Below are 20450 nucleotides of genomic sequence, written 5' to 3'. Positions count from 1 at the left end.
CAGTATGTCACAGGGCTAATTACCAGTACAAGAAGGTTTCAGAAGAGTAATATGGAGACCAGTATACCATATAGCTTTACCGGCGCGAAGTGAGCAATGAAGCGCTTTATCACTGCTCTGCCAATGCAGAAGTGTTTAACTAGCAATAAACCATACACTGCGATTCTGTTTTCCTAGTTAGCCAGTCTGGCTGGTGGTTTTTCTCCCTTAGTAAATGCATAGTGGGGTTTCTGAACACCGTGTCCTGTGCAATACTGCTTCTGTCATTCTGGTCACAAATTTGTGACTGTGTACTTAGAAAAACCTCGCTGTATTTCCAGAGTGTCCAAGCCATCTCCTAGGAAAGTCAGTGCAAAGAGCTTTGATAGGAATTGGAAGAGATGTTTGTTTTGGACTCCTGTAGTCCTCTGCCCACGGATTTTTCTTCTGCAGTATTGAGATTTTTGTTTTTCACTGTGTTCTGAGTGGAAACAAGCTCCTTCTCCAAAGGCAGAACACAGGAGAGAACTTGACCCAGGATCTCGGAGCAGAGTTTATCAGGAGCCATTTGCTCTCTTCACACATTTGCCTTACCTTTCAGCTTCTCTTCAGTATCACTGTCTGATTCACTGTTTTCATCTGTAACTAGGAAAAAAGAAAGGGGAAGATGAATTAAGTAAAGCCTATTTATAACTGTGCATTTTTTATCACTGGCATGAGAAAGCCAGGCCTGGCAACTTCAAGGGGGAAGACAGTATAGATCCCAAGGGCCTTGTTCTTTTCAAGGGTGCACATCACAGACATTTAGCTTACCAACCTTGGGATCTTCCCATTCATTCAGGGAATAATAAAAAAACCCAAACAACAAAATCAATTTTGCACAGCCAAAAGAGCTGCCTAAAGAATAAAATGTGAGACCAGTATTTTACCCAAGTCTGTATAAGCACAACACCAAGGCAAAACACTGATTAATATGCAGTAGTTTGCGGGACAAGGGATAAAAACAAGCAAACAAACAAAACCCCACAATTGCCAGACTGAGTCATACTCAAGGTCTATATGGTCCAATAGCCTGTTTCTGTCAATGATGCCTTAGATGCTTCAGAGAGGGGTATAAAAAATCATGCAGAGACAAATCTGGGATGCTTCCCCTAAAGGTTCATATAAACACACTCATCCACTCTGTGGGTGTATATCCTATATAAAATAGGATAAACAGTAACGAGCAATTGTAGGAAACAAATAGAGCTGGTGGTCACCTTTCACTGGAAATTAGGGTGTTTTGGAAAAAAATACTGTATTGGAAAGACATAATTTTAAGTTTTACAGAGATGAGACGTTTAAAAGTAATTGCTCTGAAGTACCTGAACACTTCTGGCAAGTTGTTAATTGACAATGGGAGGCTGAAAGTCTCAATCCTGCTATGATGGAGATGGTCCTACAGTCTAGTCTAGAAACCCTGATTCCCAACTGAGGTATTTGTTTATTGGGATGCTGAACGAACCAGGACTGTTTCAAAATCTACTATCTTCCATTGGACAGTTCACTAAAGTGACACATTCCCGCAAGATATTTTGATCTCAATAAATCAGTCTCTTTGGACAGAACATTCCTCTCCAAAGCTTCCAGCCTGTTCCAGAAATAAACATCAAAAAGGGAGGACATTTTTGGTGTGACCTATAAGGTTATCATGGAAAGCCATGGAATGAAAATGAAGCAAGAAAAACAAAAAAAGTTCTGTTTTAATGAAAGTCTTTTGGGCAGAGGAATAGCCTTTATCTTCCCAAAAGAAAGTGTGGAAGCCCCAACTCAGTCTCACTCTGGACTGGAAGAAGCACTAGAAAACATCATATAAATCACTAAGCCAGCCTAAACTCTAAGAGAAGTCCTCAAAAAGTCTTAGATGCATGATGATTCAAAGTTCCTTTACCTTTCCCTGAATTGCTCTCTGTAGACTGCGATAGTCTCTTGACACGTTTCTTTCCCCTTCGTGCCTCATAAATGGCATTGATTTTCAACACAAGCTGCTCATCAAACACACAAACAAACAAACAAGGTTATTTTCCTCCTCAGGCAAGAAAGCAAGCTAGAATTTCATGCAAAGTGCTCTGTTTCCCAACCCTGGCCATACTGAAACTCTTCACTTGGTGGCCCAGAACTGACAATTACCAGCATCTACCTTGCACAGCAACCTGCACTTGTGCTGCCAACAGCCACACTCACTCTGGTACAGAAGCAGTACAGTCATGCTGGCATGGCAGGAGCCCAAGGTAACAAGCCCTGATGGAAGGCCAGGCCTTAATGCATTTCCACACTGTGAGGCCATACGAGCTTGATGGTGCCCACCTTGGCTTCTCCATACCATGGTCCACGCTCCAGGGAGCATCCAGAGGGTCCCTTGGGAACCTATTCTGGTCTGCAGGTTTGAAAGCAGAAAACTGGCTGGAAGATGACAGAAAACTTCAATGTCTTTATGCCTTTAATGTCTGCTGCGGGATGTGCTGGAAAAGCCTTCATACCAAGCATGGGGGAAACACATCACACAAGGAACGCTGAAGAAATTGAGATGGGTGGGAGCCAATGATGCTGAAGTACTTTACACTGGTGGTTTTCTTTGCAAATCCTTTAATCCCTGGCCTCCCAGCTGGCCAGAAGAGAGGAGGACATTTCACTGTTGGGCATAGCTGGGCTTAGTGGCTCATTCAGTGCCTCTGGTCTCCCTATCCATCCCTGAAGGGGAGTGGAATTGCAGAAGGACCATGCCAGACTTTCCCAAGCCTCCTTGAGCAGAGCTGCCTCCTTGTCAAGGTCCCAGGCAGGAGCAGCAGGACATGGCCACAGCATTCAGATTTATTCCAGAAAGTCTGGGATCCCTGCACACATGTCCTGAGAGCTCAAGGTAAGACAGACCCACCACACACTTGGTCAGGGAACTCTGAATCCAAATATTTAAGTGAGAGGCAGGGTGCTCTGATGTGGAAGTGCAGCCTTCACCCAGCTGCCCAGCTCAAGTCTCAGGCTGATTTTGCCACTAACACAGTAAATCTCAGTTCTGAGCTTGCTCTGCAAGACTGCTCAGTGGCACTGCCTGGTAAATATATAGTCATAACCTTCCCTTCAGTTGAAATAAAAGTATGTGTGAACACACTGACAGAGCTCAAGCATGTGCACAGATGTGTAGGCATACTGGGAAAGAAAACCCTAGACATTTGTAGCCTTTGGCTCATTCCTGAAGAGCTGAGGTATACAAAGAGAGCATTTAAAAAATCAGATATGCAAACACAAACATAGATCTAGCAACCAGGAAACAAAGATGATACACAAACACATCCCTTTGTCCCCAAATGAAAACTGTGGGTTCAATAAAAAAAAAATCACCACAGACAGTCCCTGGTAGCCTCTGCTTGTCCTGCAAAGACTAGGATAAGCAACTGTGTTTTTATAACTGTGTTTTTGTAACATTCAATAGATAGACTGCTGCCAAACCTCATTTGGACTGAATACATTTCCTAACAGATCTGAAAGAAAATAAAATTGAAACAGTCATGCCGTATCCAAATACGAAGTAGGAAACGTTACTCCAGAAAATGCTCATGACTACAGACAACTCCTTTTGTCACTCAAATGTCAATATTTTCATTGTTCACCTACAATCACACCCTACCTTGAATTAGAATCAGCCAATGCATGAATTAGACCTAGGAAAGAACAACAGATTGCCAGGAGGGAATAACAACACAACACACAGACAATTTCTGTCCCATCCATCAAGCAAAGAAGAAAATATGATGGGGTATGTCTTTTGCAAAAATATTGGGTTTTTTCCCCCTCTGACAAACTTCAACATTTATCCAAAAATTAAAATGCTTTTTTCTTTTTCTTCTTATCTCTTCTGACAATCATATCTCAGACAGAAAAATAATTTCCTCAAAACTTGCAGAGATATTTGTGAGCCTTCTCCTTCAGGCAGAAAGGGGGTTAAACACAAGTCAAGTCAACTGCCAGGACAACAGCTATCTTGCAGGGATGCCACACTGGAAACTAAAGAAAACATTGTCTCATACTCATGTTCCTGTGTGGAAGAAGCCAAGCAAAAGAGATAAAGCCCTAGATTTACCTTGGGAATCTTCCTTCTCCTCTTGCCATTCTGAGGGTCTCCCAAGGAGAAGAAGGTGTCATCTGGACTGCTGGGGGTGGAGGGAGGGCTGATTTTGGATGGTGACCCAGTCCCATCACGGCTCAGTTTCCGTATGTCTGGCAGTTTGAAACTTCGCCGCTCTGAGTTTTGTCGGAAAAAAATGGGCTTGGAAAGTAACTGGAAATGGAGGAGAAGGCATGAATGAACACAGGACCTCGTCTGCCTTTGCTTCACTGCTAACACTGTCATGGCGGTAAATCCAGTGGGGCAGCCACAGCACTCAGCTGGCAAAACAGTCCTGAGAACACTCATGGATTTCTGCACACGCAAGGAACTCACCCAGCCGCCGGGCTAGACCAGGACTATCTTGACCAGCAATTTAACCATGCCATATTCATTCCAGACCAGAACACAATCTCAGGGGTTGGCCAAGAAGCCTTGCTCCAGTGTGAAAAAAAAATCTCCCAGGACTTGTGTAATCCACAGGCTGGGACTGTAAACAGGACAAGACTAACCAACCAGCCAACCACAAGCATTTGGGATCAGGAGCAGCTAGCCAGGAGGAACAGAGGAGCAGTGAGACCAGACAAAAAGCACTGTCAGTATGGCTGTCTTTGACAGTAACCAGAATTAAATATTTCAGAGGAGGGTACGAGAAATGCCATGATAGACAATTATGGAGACTGGTTTCCTCCTAAGCTCATTGGCAAGTTCAGTGGGAGCACAACAGTAGACATTTAAGTACCAGAGTAAAGTTCTTAAAAGTCCCTGACCAAAAACAGCATCAGAGAAGCAGAAAGCTCAGTTCCAGATAAAGAAGGGGAAACCACTTCTCACCAGAAAGATGCTCAATAAGAACTCTTTTTATCTTCTCCTACAGAATTTCCCAGCAGTTATGACAAGGTTAAGTCACACCTTTTCTGAGCACTGTATCTGCTGCGCTCCCGGGGGATGTATCTACATGGCACTAAGCGATGTGGGGGAGAGGTATTCCAAGCTAATTCTGAACAAGGCACAGCAGCACCATACCTGAGGCAGCATAATGATCTGCATCCATCAACAGACACACTCAGCAGAGTTATTAGCCAGACCAATTCATTCATTCAGGTTAGCTCAGGTGCCTCTGGATGGTTTGGCAGAAGACGCTCAACTCGCAAAAATGCTTACCACCCACAAAGAAGTCACACGTTAAAATGAGGCTGGGAAGAGCCTTTGCACTGAAGAATCTCATCCTGCACTAGCGATACAAGATGAAAGTCTGTCCACACCCATTACCCATCAGTCTCTAGCCTGGCCAGGCTCTCCAGTGTGATTCACACTGCAGTTGCAAACCCATCAGTTGCCAAGAGAGCTGCAGCATTTCTTTTCTGACTGATGCAGATCATGGCTTTTAGATGTCAAATCACTGCAGTGTAACATAATTACTCCTATTCAGCTCTTTACTAAGTGCCTCCTGCTGGGAACCATATCTATGGTGAAAGGCATTCCTGTATAACACTGCAGCCCCCTCTTGATAGCACAGGTGGGAAATCAGGGTGCACAGGTGATTGCAAAGCTCTCTGAGGGAAATCAGCTTCATCCCAACACTCACATATAGACCCTGGCTGCTCTAGACCTAACTAGCAACAAGGAGAATGGATTAAGAACCACAGAACAATTTTCACTTTTAAGCATTGAATTATCCAAAGAAACCTCAGTTGCTGATTAAGCTGGTTGGAAAAGAGCAACATGGCAAGAAATGCTGCATGTCAAACTTCTGAAAACATTGGATAACAGCTCTAATAATAGCTGCAACTTGGAGAGCATGGGAAAACCCTTTGGTCAGGAAAATGATGTTTAGATCTCTGCTATCCACTCTTAATGCAGTTGTTGCGAAGATGACTTCTGCTGCCATATTGCCCCTGCTGTTCCAGGCTTGGACTATCTAAACAGACAACAGGAACCAACCAAAACAGCTTGGGAGGCTGAGAGCAAGGCTGGCCTTCGTAAGCCCTGAGCAAGAGATGCAGACCAATGTTTTTTACCTCTTCTTTTGGTTTCACTGCCAAGGAAGAAAATGGCACCACGCTGTGAGCTGTGCTGCTGGTGGGGACATCCTTTTAGTATCGGCCCCCTAACCAGGGGACTGGCATTGCATTAGTTACCAGCAACCAGTCTCACCAAGGAGAGAGCAAAAGAGGCACCCTAAGGGAGGGGGTTGCAGAGGCATCTTGGCATCAGCATGGGCAGACTGTGTACTGCCCACTGACACTGAGCCAAGATGACTGCAGGGCTTGATTACCCAAGCACTTAAATGCCCTCTTTGAGGGCAGGAAGAGTTTTCTTGCACTATATTAACAAAAGGTCTTCCCCCCTACCAGGGGAAGGTAGCTCTGGTGTGAAAAACGGTAAAAGCCAACAAACCATTTGTATAAGGGAATACTGGTTTTTACTTTGCTAAAGGGCAATAAATACCCTCTCATCGAACTGTGCTCTGACCAGTGGTAAAAGACAAGAAAGAAAAAACTTCAACATGAAGAAGGTCAAATCAGCAAAATTCCACTTTTTCCACACAGAACCTGGATTTCACCTAAAAACTTTCTGGAGCCAGAGACGTGGCCACTCAAATCAAAGTACCTTAGTGGGAGTCCCAGGTACAGAAGAGGTGGGAGATGCTGGGAAAGCCAGGACACATTTCTTCCCCAAACAGCGGCTGTTGGTCTCAATGTCTTCATAAGGGTTTTCCTTCGATGGTGGATCTGCAGCAAAAAGCCACAAGCAAAAGATTGTAAGTGCAGAAAATCCTTGAGGTTTGCCATAAAAATCTGTTTGGGGATCTGCTGGCCTTCTCCCACCTCCCACATCAGACATAAAGACCTGTTCTCAAGCATTCCTGCAATTGCTTAATTGTCTCCATAGCCCTAGAATTCCAGCTGCTTGCTGGACAGTGTCCAAACCCTGACACTGACATATGCAGCCATAGGAACATATAACAGATACTACAGATGGAAAAGACGCAGTGAGTCCTCAAGTTCATTTCCCTGTCTTCAGAGGAGCTGTGAGGTTCTCATGCATATCAGTCCATAATTATATTTCCTTCTTTCCAGTCTTCTGCTTAGAATTGTCTCCAAATGAAACTGTGAGCTAAAGGCTAGCATAAGGGTCCTCTCTCCTCTGTTTAAACCCCACATTTAGGGGGACCTCTGGTCATTATTTAATTGGGGGTGAAGCGATGCACTGCTCTTGGGCTGACTCTGCATAAAGATTTAATCCACTCTCTGAACATGGATGTCTGTCACAGAACATAGGTTTTCAAACACATCTACCAACCATGGATGCCTCAATCTCACATGCCCCACTTTAGAAAGAGGAAAGGATTCACCTCACCTAACCTAGGCCATCCAAAGTCAGGATGCTGTCTCCCTGGAGGGGGTGTGGAGGGGGGAGGGACACCTCTAAAGTAACATTCAGCTCATTCTTACCTAGGATCTGCTCAAAAACACAAGGCTTGAATGACCACACAGAGGTGTCCATTTCTTTCCATTGATCCTAGACATGAGGCACACAACTAATCTGAGTTTTAAACACCCAAAATTACATATAATGAAATTCTTAGATTCCACTCCTCAGCAGTGCTGGGAAATGCAAACACAAGCGTGTTCAAAAAGAACACACAACTCTGAAAAAGAATGTTGTCACACCTCTATCTGAGCATCTAAGAAACCAATGACAAAGGCTTAGCCCAAGCATCTGCATGGGCAGGCAATTTGTTATGAGATTTCTCTCTTCATTGCCATCATTTCTTGCCATCCCAGTGGACAGCTGGGACTCAAAGCAACTGCCTTTCTCTTATTGTAATGTAATGCTTGGCTGAGAGCAAAGACTGGAGGTCATTGATGCTGCAGGCCTCTGGAGCAGGGACCAGTAACAGCTGTAGGATCTAACTGGCATGCTCCCACCTGCCTCCTCTGCTGGGGCAGGAGTGCAGTTGAAGTCTTCAGACAAGGACAGAAACCCAAATCTTTTCCAGCGCTGTCTTCTATCTGTGGCTTGGTGATACCCAGCACTACAGTGGTGGATCTGAATTCACCAAGGAAGAGAAAGTAAGCATGTGTGACACCAGCAAAGCAAGTCTGCATGAACATTTTCTCAGCAAACATGCTCCTGTCCCTGAAAGCGGATCCACTTTCTAATTTCAATGGCACACTTCAGTACTGAAAATATACTTCAGCTGTCACATAACTGGGTAGATTGGAGAAAAAAGAACAAGCTTGGGTTCTGTTGCCTATCCCATCCTCAAACTGCTCGGCAGCATGTTCAATTAGCCTCAGTCTAGAAGAACAAACACCATTTCTCTCTTTTTGACAAATAAACCTTGTCACCCATCTGCCCATTACAATCTCCAATATTCCAGGTAAGCAATGGCTAATGGGCAAAAAGATGGTGCATGAAGGGACCCTGTGTGATTTGCTGGGAAAAGGAATGGTTCTCCCACCAATAGCTGAACCCTCCCCTAAGTCACGCATGTGAATATGCGGTGTATGTGTGTGCTTGCATGCCCTGATGGACACACATGATTATCTGTGGGTCAGCACTAGTGTCCTGTGGCTGAAGTCTTGGTTCCCCCTCTGTTGGTGTGGTTTCCACATGTTGTTTGTTTTGTGGACTACACTCGCCTGTGGTCTTGTGAAAAACAAAACTGTAGCTTTTTTTTTTTTTTTTTCCCCAGTTATCCCTGTCGACCCCTCCTTTTCCCAAGCTTCCATGGTAACACCACCAGGACTGCAGGAACCAATTAAAGATCACTGACTCCAGGCAAAGCCTAAACATGCAGCAAGAAAACAAAAACCAAACATGGCCCATTAGCTGACAATTACCCATAACTTTGTTTTCTTCTAATCTTTGCAACTAAAAGCTGGAGGGGAGAGGAATTTCAGCCTGGTATTTGAGTTCCCTGCAAGCTTGGGACACAGGGGTGTGCTTGTGTTTGAATGGATGGATTTGCCTATACAGCCACTCTGTAATGCTATCCATGTTATTCCAGCTGACGAGGTGACCCTTACTCAGTGGTTTCTGAGACCTCCCACCACGCCCCAACACAAAAAAACAGCAGCAGCTGCTCAGGCAGTCCCTGTTCCTTTGGCCCCCCAACTAAAGAGAAGAAAAAAGCAAACATGAGACCCCTAGCTCCACAAACGAGGCCGATGGCTTCAAAATGTCAAAAAGGACAGATTGGCATCATCTTGTCTGCCATCAGTCCCAAAGGAACACAATTCCTTTGAGAGATCTTTCTTATCAAGTATGATCCATTTTTATTCATATCAAAATAATAATGCCTGACCTGCTCCTCAGAAAGCACATCTCCTCCCATGCCGAACAACACAGACCACCTTTGTAGGGTTACAGCTGCATGGTGAGAGCTGATGCAGCTATTCTTTTCCTATCCTGCTAAACTCAGCCAAGAGCTTTACCAGCCTACAGCTACTAAAACTTATTAAGGCTTTTTCAAGAGGGATGCTTCTATTCTGTGTTCCATAAAAGGCCATCTAACTCAAAATATTTAAAAACACTATATAAATTGAAAGCATTACAGGAAATAATCTTTAAAATGGCATTGATCTGCCCTCAAAGTTAGAGAATGAAATAAAACTCAATTTCAAAGATTGTGGGACATAGTTTCTTAATTTCAATGGTACCTGGAGCCATACACAATCCTATTTCTGAACTGCGGAACTGACTTCAAGGCTATGTTTTCAGGCTGTTCGCATCATCTCAGCAGTGACAAGCTCACCACAATGGACAGACCAGAGCTGTGAGAATTAGTCCACAGGACAAAAGGAAGACAGAGGAGAGATGCCAGCAAAAAAAAAAAAAGCTAGTTCCCACGTGCCTCAGGTTCATCTTTGAAGCTGATGAGTTTTGAATTATTCCATCCCTTTTTCTTATTACTTGCCAATAATGTGTGTAAAATGTGTCTTGGTTTGCATTTAGATAATAAACATACTTTATTCAGCACCTCTGGTGAGTGCCTGTTGACCACAAGTCTTCTCAGTTACTCAAGCATTAGCAGTCAAATCCCTTCCCCGTCCAAAGCTCCTACCCAGTATGTCCTGTCCAAAGCTCCTACCCAGGATGTCTTCATAGACGTTCTCCTCAGATAAAGTGCGTGTGAGGGCCAGCTTGGTCTGCGCGTACCAATCCACCCGGCCGTTCTCAGACGATGACTGCAGCAAGTCTTCAAACTCATACGACTTCCTGCACCATTGATGGGAGGGGAGAAGGAGCAAAGAGGAGAGTGATACAGTTAACCAGCATTTACAACCAAATCACAGCTAATTCACTTCTCCAACATGCCACACAGCTGGCAAAATGAAATAGTGAGAAAAGAATGTTTCACAGCCTCATCCCATATAGAGCATGAGAAAGTAACACTGAAATTGGTTATTTTTATCAGCCACAGAAATAAAGGCATTTTGGGGATGCTGTAGATAATCTGGGTTGTCATGGCAATAGCACACAGTGAAGATGCAAGTGTTAAGTGGGACAGCCTGCAACATGGCACAGAACCTTAGGCCATGAGAGGTCCCATTCACAGCACAGATCCTGCCCTTGGCCAGAATAGGGCAGCCCCAAAATCAGCTCTCTGAGCAGTCGAGGAAAGCAATACTTGCATACAGGATGGTAGAAAGGGTAAAAACAATTAAGTGTCCTCCACTAACAAACCTGGAAAGTTTCAATTTCCTTCCTGTGCCCAAGCCAGGAATTTTTAGGTGACAGTTTATGCAAGCAGCATTAGAAACAGCTGTGCATTTTATGCTCCCCACCCCAAAAATGTGTGACAATTATGTGGGAGGGGAGAAAAGGCAAGAAAGCACTCCAGAAGAATATATACACATCAAATTCAGTTAGAGGAATAGGTTTACTATGAACAGTGAAAATGCTGTGGTACAGTCTAGAGATTATCATTCCAGACCCCGTTCCAGACCAGCTGTAGTCATTTTGTAATTAAACAGATTTTCTGCTAACATAACAAAACCCTAAACCCCTCAGTCTTGGGCTTGAAGGTTAAGCCATGTAATGGAGTGACCTTAAAGCCAAAATCTGCCATGACTTATCCCTTCACAGTTACCCTGTGAAGTTGTGCTGGCCACTCATACGTCCTAAGAGATGACTGAGTGCTGGTTATGGCCAGCAAGGCTCTCTGGGGAACATAAGTGACCAGGGAAGATCCGTCCCTCCCAGAGAGATATGGGAAGGCAAGACTCCACAATGAAGACCAACACCTTTGTGAAACACAGCCTGAATACCTGTGGTCGGCGTTGTTCTTGTGCTTCCCGCTCCAGAGCCTCCTGCTGACAGCTGACGGGGGAGGAGAGGAGGGGAGGGGAGGGGGAGGAATGGATGGCAGAGGAGGTAAGTTTCTCTTATTCCTAGCTGCTGGCACCCAGTCCTCTTCCCCCTCGTGTTTGAAAGTCCGTCGGGGCTTTGGCAACGGGTTGATGAAGGGTTTCTTCTCCGGCACCCCTGGCTCCGTGTACACGTTCTCCACCATGCAGTCCTTGGATTTCGCATGAGAAGTTCTTACCTCTTCTAGAGTCCCAAAAATTGGCTCACTGATTTCAGAGTCCAAGCCAAGAAGCCTTTTGTTGATCTCAGCCCCACATATGCTCTCATGGCCCTCGGGAGCAGTGTGTCCTTGTGCTGCCTTCTCCTGCAAGCACTGTGGGGAATAGTAAGTACCAGGCAACTGTGGCTGCAGCTCTGCTGAGCCGTCTTTCAAAGCCTGCTCTAGCTTCTTGACCTGACTAAGCACTGAAAGATTCTCCTTCTGGACCTCCCACTTCCCACCTTTCACCTCCTTACATTTTGCAGGGCTGGACTCCACTTCCTCATCCTTCTGCGCTTCCCCCTTTTGCTCTGCTGCCTGCCCTGTGCCTTTCTGAGTTCCTGCTTTCCGCTCATTCTCTTTGCCTGCCCCTTTGCACTCCAGTTCCCAGTTCATAAGTCTCTTGGTCTTGACTTTCCGAGTCACCAGTGCTTCCCCACTCGTCTTCTCAGTTACACAGGGCACCTTGTGTTCCTCTCTAACTCCTTGCTCCTCCTCTCTGCGAGGAGCAGACTGCGTTTCCTTTTTCCCTTCCCATTCTGAAATTTTGTCCTTGATGCTGAAGGACTTATTCCTCAAGGCAATTTTTCCAGGTGACCGTATATTCTGAGTGCCTCCTATCTGTCTCCTGATGATTTTACTGTTTTCTTTAACGTTCAGATCCACAGACGGGTCACTGATGATCATTTTGGGACTAAGCATGTTCTGCTGAAAGCAGTCTAGCCTTGGATCCAACATCAAGTTCTCCAAGGCTCCCAGGGGATTCTTCACCACAGAAGAAAGTGGTTCAGCTTCAGGTGTTAAACCCAGGGTGACAGAGGCACCTTCAGAACATCTCTCATTCAAAAATCCACACAAAGGTCTTTCTAATTCCTTCACAGCTGCTGTATTGCTTTTATCTGCAAGCTTGATCCTACACACCAAAGACAAAAAGAGAAGAAACATTCACCACCATTGCTCACCCTTGGTTTAGTCCATCAGCTCCACAAGCTCTACTTGTAAAGCTGATAACAGCAAAGGATGCTCAAACCAAGCACTTGAGAGACAGGCTTATGGGGGAGGACACTCAGGGAAAGGTCCTTCTAGCCAGAATACAACAGTCTCCTCTTGTTACGACTAAGACGCAGTTTGAAATGAAGCCTTTCTCTGTGGCAGAAGTAGGTGGCAGGTGAGAGAGGTATTTTTTGTACATCAGACATGCTGATATCAATGAGAGGTTCACCAGCGTTTGTGTCTGTGTGTGTGTTTATGTTCAGAAGTGCAGTACAGTTTTTGACATTATCAGGGCATTAAGCAGGTCCACCGCAAATAAATGCAAAATGGATCATTTGCAAACAATAGCAAAATTGCTGCTGTTAAACAGAGGAGAAAACATATGATACAGCTTGCATTCCTCTAGTGCCTGCTCAGAGATTTCTCTCAGTCCATCCAAATATTCCCCAAATGCATATTAATACACAAAGACTCCAGTTTTATTATTATATTTCTATGGCTGTATCATCCCAGGCCACACGTGGGCTTGGGCTCCCATGCACCCTGGGCACACTCTCTCAGCCTAGAGCACATGACATAGCACTCAGACACCAGATTCAACATTCTCAGAGCAAAGGATTAAAAATCTTCACTGTTTGAGTCCAAACTGCACCAAAAATCCCTAATATATTTAGTCTAGGGATTTCCAAGTGTGTGATATCACAATATTGTGATATTTTATCAATATAGTAAAGTTCCAGCTGAACAGACAGTTATTCCAACACAAAATGTTTCTGAACCAAAGCACTTACCCATGTCTTTGGGGTTTGCCTGTGCTTGGGAAACAGCACCAGGACAACACAAGGTAGTTACTGGGATGCAAACCCATATCATTAGTCCCATTTAACCACGATCCCAACACTGAGACTCAACTCGGGAGATTGCTCCATTAACTTAAATGTATCAAGTGTGCATCTTCCAGAACTTAGCACTCTTGTAAGAGCATCCACATGGATACCCTGTGTGCTGCCAGGCCTTGAGCTTTGTCCTGGAGTTAAGCAACACTGGCAGCCATTGCAGACTCAGTTGTAGTGCAAATTGAGTCTGAGATGGGTTTCTGAGCAGAAATGGGACCAAAGCCAGATGCTGTCCTTCCCTAGTCTCACAGATATTTAACTCCTGGCTGTGTCAGTGACAAAATCATGCTTTGGTTAAGAGCTGGCACTGTGAACACCGTGGCCTTTCCCAAGGAGCAGGGCATGGCAGTTCCATTGGTGGTTGACTGCACAGTGAAAACCAAAGTTGGACACCGGGAAAAACCTGCAATGGGTGGGGAGAGTAGGGCTTGTCTGAGGAGTCTGCAGAGTCTCCAGTGTTGAAGATTTCAAGTGCAGGTGGGGCAAGCATTGACAGGGATATCATCAGCACAGTCTTGCCTTGGGGCAGACCTCTTCTAGCACTGTGAGTCTAGGACATTATCAGTCTGACTGGATGCTAAAACGCACAACGTCACAGTCCTGACATGGCAATGAAACCACCCGAGACCTGCAGGGGAGCGTTTTAAGGTGTGAGGAGAGAGGGACACTGCAGAGCAGAGAGAATGTTTCCTTCCTTTGGTTTTCTTTCTGTTGGGGATAACAAACACAAGCAAAGCACCTGGCACTGAAACATGGAGAGCTCTCACCTCTCAACAGACTTGCAGACACTGCTTTCAGACTTGCTGCTCACATCGGCCACCTTGCTAGTTGTCATCATGTCAGCACACAGCAGGGCAGCAGGTTACCTGCAGACAGACACAAGGAAGAGGCGTTGCTCTGTGCTCAGCATCCTTCTCTCTTCCTTCTACACAAACACATGCATGTTTCTCCTTGAAATCCAGGAGAAGAGCAGAAGCAAGACATGACAGCTCTCTGAGCACAGCCTCAGTTTCCTTCTCTGCGAAATGGGAAGAGAGGTGATAGCATTACCCCTCAGAAGCCCAGGGAGGAGTTGACAGGTTTTGATGGCAAAAATTTTATTTGACTCCGCATCAACTGCTGTACTGTGACTTGAATATGGAACATGTTTTATGAAGGCTTTTATTGTTGCAAAAATCTCAGTGGATTTAGATTTTTTCCCTCACAGAAGACTAAAACAAAAACAATTTTAGAACAACCTGTGTTAAGGCCACATGACTGAACTGGTTCCTTGTGCATGCAATGCTCTCACAACGTCCCCAGCTTGGGACAGAAAACATTTTAGGCTGAAGAGGCATTGCACTGCAGCCACTGGTTCCCTTCTCTCTGGTGGGCCATGTTAGGCTGCTACTGATCTGATTTCAGAGGACAATTCCTCTTGGGGGTAAGATAAATCAGTCACGAAAGTGAGTCATTCTGTTTGCCTCATGATTTCTAGCATTCATGGAGTGACTGTCCCTCTCTTCTTCTGAGTACTTCTGCTACCCGGTCAATGCAACAGACTCTGTCCTCTTTTTATTGCCCCACAATACTCTTGCTTGTTAAATAAAAAATAAAAGCATCGGTCTGTTACTCTGCAGCACCACCTCTCCTCACTTCTCAGGGTGGTCTGCCTGCTCTGCAGCATTTCAATGACAACAGGCTCACCATCTTGTAGGCAATACTTGCAAAATCTGAAGCCTCTCAAATCTGTCCACTTGGCTGGTCTGCCAGATGCTGCCCCACCATGCCTACCATTTGGCAACAAGACAGAGTGCCTTGGGAAATTCAGTAGGTTCTTGTAGTTAAAAAAATAAAACCCACCACACCAGAAACAGTAAAGAACAAAAGGATCTCTTGTCTCCACTGTTTAAGTATTTTGGGCAGAGAGAGGAAAAAATTTAAAAAAATCAGTCTTGTTTGTTCGCAGTTTTCTCTCCCTCCCTTTATCCCACACTGGCAACGTTCCTGAGGCGAGGAGTGAACTCTGGGTCAACTCAATGTGTACACACTCAGGGCAGCTCATTGCTAACCATTAGCGGACTCTCTTTCCCCAGACAGTAAACCCCCTTGGCTTCTCTTCCTCATTAGTAACTGGAACAAACACCCACTTCACTTCTAGACACAGAGTAGCCTTGCAACACTGTCAAGAAAATTTACCAGCCCAAGGAACAAAATCTATTCATCCATCCGTTAACTGTTATGGATTGAGAATCATGAAAAACTAACGATCGCTCCCATACCCGGCCAAAGAATGACTCACCCAGGCAGCCAAAGCAGATTCCTGCAAAGCTGCAACAGAGGCTGCTCTACACTTGGCTTACAACACCCTTAGAGCAGGGGTCTCTTCACTCATCACTCATTTAGTGCTTTGCACAGCAGGGTCAGTGGCTGGAGCTCCTCGGCACTGCCTTTAGCAGTAAGAAACGTGACAACAATGGGAGTCGGCATACACACAACCCCTGTGGCTCTGCTGCCACACCGAATGTTCGCTTGGGATGAGCTCCTCTGTCCTGATAAAATCACACAATTTCCCCATCAGGAAACTCCATACCTCAGCCTTTTCCAATAGCCCCCTAGCAAACACTGCCTTGAAAACGAACATCTGGGTATGAGCAAATGTGTGCTGGTGCTCAGCACGGTCATGTGCCTCTCCTGTGGGAGAGGCCAAAAAGAAGATAAAACAGAATAAGAGGTGCACTCGTTTCTTCATCTGTAGTGGATGGGACAGGCCCCATCACCCTTGGTGAGCAGAAGCAAGGCACGAAGCAGTTGCTGAGTGCTGCAAAAGAGACTCCTGTGAAAGGAGCACCACTGCAATCAGCAGATCAGCATGACTTGGAGCCAAGACCAGAGGGACATCTGTCCTCCCCAGCCACCACGTGTGGCAGAAGTAACCAAAGCAACGCACTCACACTCGGCAGATTAAAGAGCGGGCCAGGAGCGTCCAAAGCAGCAACACATCAGATGCTGCAACGTGACAACAACCAGGTACCTACCGACACACCCATTGACAACACATGCCACTTAGGGGAGTAAAGTCATCCCTAGGAGATACACAGAGTGCTGTGCCTTCACCCTTGAGCAGCAGGGTATATAGGGTGTCCTCAGCATCACCTAGGGGATTATTGTAGCACATTAGCTGGTCCTGCCCAAAATAGTAAACATTTTTCCAAACACACTGGAAGACATGAGGGAAAAAGAGAGTCACCTCTGGAATAAAATAGCAGAAAATAATAAAGTACCTCCCAATCAGCCCAACAGTCAGATAATTTGCTTGGGGCCAATCCCAAGCCCAAATGAACTTCAAAGGTGACGGGATCACCTCTTCTGTTAATAAGGTCACCAGAAACAACTTGCAGGCCTGACCCACAGGCATTGCCAATGCCTGACAAGAGAAAACTGGGATGGCAGTGATGGAAAATTGCCTCCAGTAGGAAAATAAAAGTTAGGTCTTCTCTACCGAGGTTTGGCTCCACAAGGCACCCAGAGTTAACATGACAGTTCACCACGAAGGGCAGGGGGAACTCCCGTTCCTCCTGTCTCCCCACATCTCTGCTACAATCGACCACACACTACCCTGATTGTGTGCTGGCTCGGGCTCTCTTTGGAGGACCTCTGTGACCTGCTATAGCTCGTTGAGAGTTTTAGACAAAGCAGCTCATGGAAGGGGTCCAACATGCACCCGATCTGGTCCAAGGGAGGTGATGCGACTGCGTGGACAGGAGGGAAAGAGGGAGGGAAGTGGGGAGAGAGAGCACGAGAGACTCTGCATTTAGGGATGGCGAAGGGAGACCTGCCAGAAGCTTAGAAGTGTTATCCAAAACGCTCTGCTTTCCTGCCTCTTGTGCGATTCTATCCCAGTCGAAACCAGGACACGAGGGCCCTACAAACTGCCTAGAAGAAACAAGCAGGGCTGAGTTCAGTTAGCAGGCAACCCGAGAAGGACATACATACATCAAGCTGGTACTTCTTGACCAATCGTTGCTTTCTCTAAAAACCACACAAGAACTTTCTACCGGCAATGGGAGGCACAGCCCTGCGGCAACCTGAGCCCAGGGCCATTGCTTCTGGCATGTACATCCTGGAGCAGCAAGGCTATAAAAAGGGAGAGAAGATGCTGAGCCCCATTTGGAGAGCCTCGCCACTGCAATTTATTCAGTAATCCCTGCCATTGTTTGGGGGAAACAAAGCAGTCATCTGATATCGTTTCAAAACTAAACTGGGAAAGGAAGGACAGGGGAGGAGGTGGGAGGAAAGAGGGAGGGGAGGCAGCTCTCAAACCTGTTGGCCGGACCCTGGGAAGGATGTTAAGTCTCCCAGCAGAAGCCTCTCGTCGTATCTCCCACACACACCCGGCCTCACAATTCCCAGGGACATGTGATAGGGGCTTCCTGCTACCAAGCAAAGTGAGACCTACCCCGACCTCTCTCTTCCAAACAGAGTTCCTGCCTGCTTTGTGTTCGCAAAGAGGCGTTTGTTTACTGATCTACCATTGGCATGCAGGAAACAGCCTTGAAATGAGCTGTAATCATCTGTCTCCAGCAATAGCTGTTTGGCTTTCTTCTAATTTAAGTTTTCCTCCCATCCCCCCTTCCCCAGTGCCCTCTCCCCCACTTCCAATCAAAACGCTTTTGGAGTATGCACATCTGGTTCAGGGCACTAGATACTACACGATGTTTCCAAAGCAACCAGTGAATAAAAAAGAGGCGCTGACAGTAGGCACGCTCCCACTCCCAAAGGACAAAGAAGTCTTCCAGAGGAATAAGAGCTAAACTCTTTCAGGGAGAGCAAGAAACCAGCTTTGCCCGCTGTACTTGGTGCAGCCACCAGACGATGACAAAAGCCAGAGGAGCACCAAATGCCTTGCAGTCTACATCACAAGAAACGTACACAGCCAGCGCGCGGGTTGCACACGTGGAGTCTTGCCTCTGATAAGGTCAGGCAGCGATGGCAGCAAGCCTCCCAGGCCTCCCTTCTTTGCTATTTTGTTTGTGGGGAATAAACCAAGCATACCTCAAAGGGTCTTGTGGTTTGGGGATGGGTATTATCATTGCCGCGTGCTGGAGGCCATGTCTCAAGATTTTCTTTGCTCTGTTTACTCTGCACCTCGCACAAAAATCGGATACAAGTCCGTAACTGGATACTAGCCACACCACTGGTGCATAAAAACAGTAAGGCTTCACAGCAGCAGGAGCAACCTGCAGCTGGTCAAACTCTCCTCCAAGAAGAAAAAACACATGCTGCATTTCTTCTCTTTGGTGCTCACAGAAACAGTCTCTCCAGTTACTTTCACAAGTAACCCTGAGCAGCCAGACAAAGCCTGCAAGTAATACCTCTCCGCTCCAGTGCTTTACAGAACAAAGGATGCAACATACAGACAGGAACAACGAGACAACAATATATAACATACATATATAAAGAACAGGAAGGATGCCAAGAAGACAAAACACTAACAGGAAAATCATGAGTAAGGGGAAGCCAACAGTTAAAGCCTTCAAGGCTCCCTCCCCCAGCCCTTGCTCTGTTTGGAGCCCATTTCCCTTTGGGGGAAGAAGCAGGCATGAAGATGTGCACTTGTGCACAACCACACACACACAGGCCGCTGCATGGGCCCCTGTGCACAGTCCCAGCACCGGGCAGTGTCCCTGGGCCTGGGTATGAGTATGCTGCCTTCCCGAGGTCCCTGGCAGCAGCGTGACCTCAGGGGTGAGCCCCTGCAGAGCAGGGAGGACAACAGCCGAGCGGGTACGTGGCTAGAGCCGAGAAGGGCAACAGGACCCAAGAGCAGGCTCCCTCATCGAAACAAGATGTTTGCAGTGGGGGAGTCACTGATTCGAGGTGCCCAACGCCAACCCAGCAGCAAGGCAAGGGCTTTCTGAAACTTGAGCTCAGGGTGTTTGACGCAAAGCTCTGCAACATGTGCCATGAGCCTTCCCTAGCTGACAGCAGCAACAGTTTCTCCTCAGAGGACTTCCATGAAGTCCACTTCTTTCCTCTCCCAGTCAGCCCTGCAGATGAGCATACACCAAGGTCTGGGAGGATGGGCCACCTCTGCAACAGCAGGGCTTCTCCGTGGCATCCAGTGAAAGGACAATTCAGCTTACACACAAGAAAAAACTTTTTTACTGAGAGGGTGACCAAGCACCAGAGAAGTTGTGGAGGCTGTCTCCTTGGAGATACTCAAAACCCAACTGGACAATGTCTTGAGCAAACTGCTCTGTGACCCCACTCTGAGCAAGGGGCTGGACTTGGCCATCTCCAGAGGTGCCTTCCCACCTCAGCTACTCTGCCATTCTGTGCTGGGCACAGTTAGTTTGGGGCAAGGGTAGCTGTCACCTCTTTGCAGGCACCGATTGTCCTGGCCACGCGAGTCTCCTGCTGGCCATGGAGACTGAAGACACTAACAGCAGGATCGTTCAGTTAATCACACTCGTAACGGGATCCTAATTGTAGATAGTCAGGCTCAAGTCATATATTAAAGAAAAAAAAGCAGGATAAACTTATGTAAACATATCCATGAAGGACCAATGACTGGGAAGCGATATGCTCCTACAATATCTTTTAGAGCCAGATCCCACACAGCCTCCTACCCCCCTTGCCCCACTCGTCCTAACTTTTCCCTTTGGTTTATCATATCTTATACCACAGGACTTACACAAGGGTCAGGAGAATCCCATGTGTCAGAACAAACTATTTTCAAAAACCCCAGGTGGAACTGACATACCACAACCTCTCTCTTCATGCATGCACCCTGTGTCAGAGGAACAAAGCTGCAACGCAAGGAATGCAGAAACTCACAGTGTCGGCATTCAGCCCGTGTGCAGAAAAGCTGTGTTGT

The 20450-nt window shown here is 46.2% G+C and overlaps 1 protein-coding gene across 5 annotated transcripts in view; it reads right to left on the bottom strand.

The window, feature by feature from the left end:
- DENND2A (DENN domain containing 2A) overlaps positions 1 to 20450 on the bottom strand; it is a 61664-nt gene that overhangs the window by 22111 nt on the left and 19103 nt on the right. The window contains exons 1-10 of one of the 5 annotated variants that reach the window (XM_052789014.1): positions 17894 to 18057; positions 16609 to 16726; positions 15873 to 16122; positions 14359 to 14457; positions 11404 to 12615; positions 10197 to 10351; positions 6734 to 6855; positions 4097 to 4294; positions 1910 to 2003; positions 574 to 624 (exon numbers count right to left, since the gene is read on the bottom strand). In XM_052789014.1, the coding sequence (XP_052644974.1) occupies positions 574 to 624; positions 1910 to 2003; positions 4097 to 4294; positions 6734 to 6855; positions 10197 to 10351; positions 11404 to 12615; positions 14359 to 14429 (1903 nt within the window). In that variant the 5' untranslated portion in view covers positions 14430 to 14457; positions 15873 to 16122; positions 16609 to 16726; positions 17894 to 18057. Of the gene's footprint in view, positions 1 to 573; positions 625 to 1909; positions 2004 to 4096; positions 4295 to 6733; positions 6856 to 10196; positions 10352 to 11403; positions 12616 to 14358; positions 14458 to 15872; positions 16123 to 16608; positions 16727 to 17893; positions 18058 to 20450 lie in introns of those variants that run through there. The other 4 variants (XM_052789013.1, XM_052789015.1, XM_052789012.1 and 1 more) reach the window with 4 other exon arrangements.

This window comes from Harpia harpyja, chromosome 6 (genome assembly GCF_026419915.1).
Source record: "Harpia harpyja isolate bHarHar1 chromosome 6, bHarHar1 primary haplotype, whole genome shotgun sequence".
NCBI lineage: Eukaryota > Metazoa > Chordata > Aves > Accipitriformes > Accipitridae > Harpia > Harpia harpyja.
The sequence above is the reverse complement of the archived record's forward strand: the minus strand, read 5'-3'. Positions and strand labels throughout refer to the sequence as shown.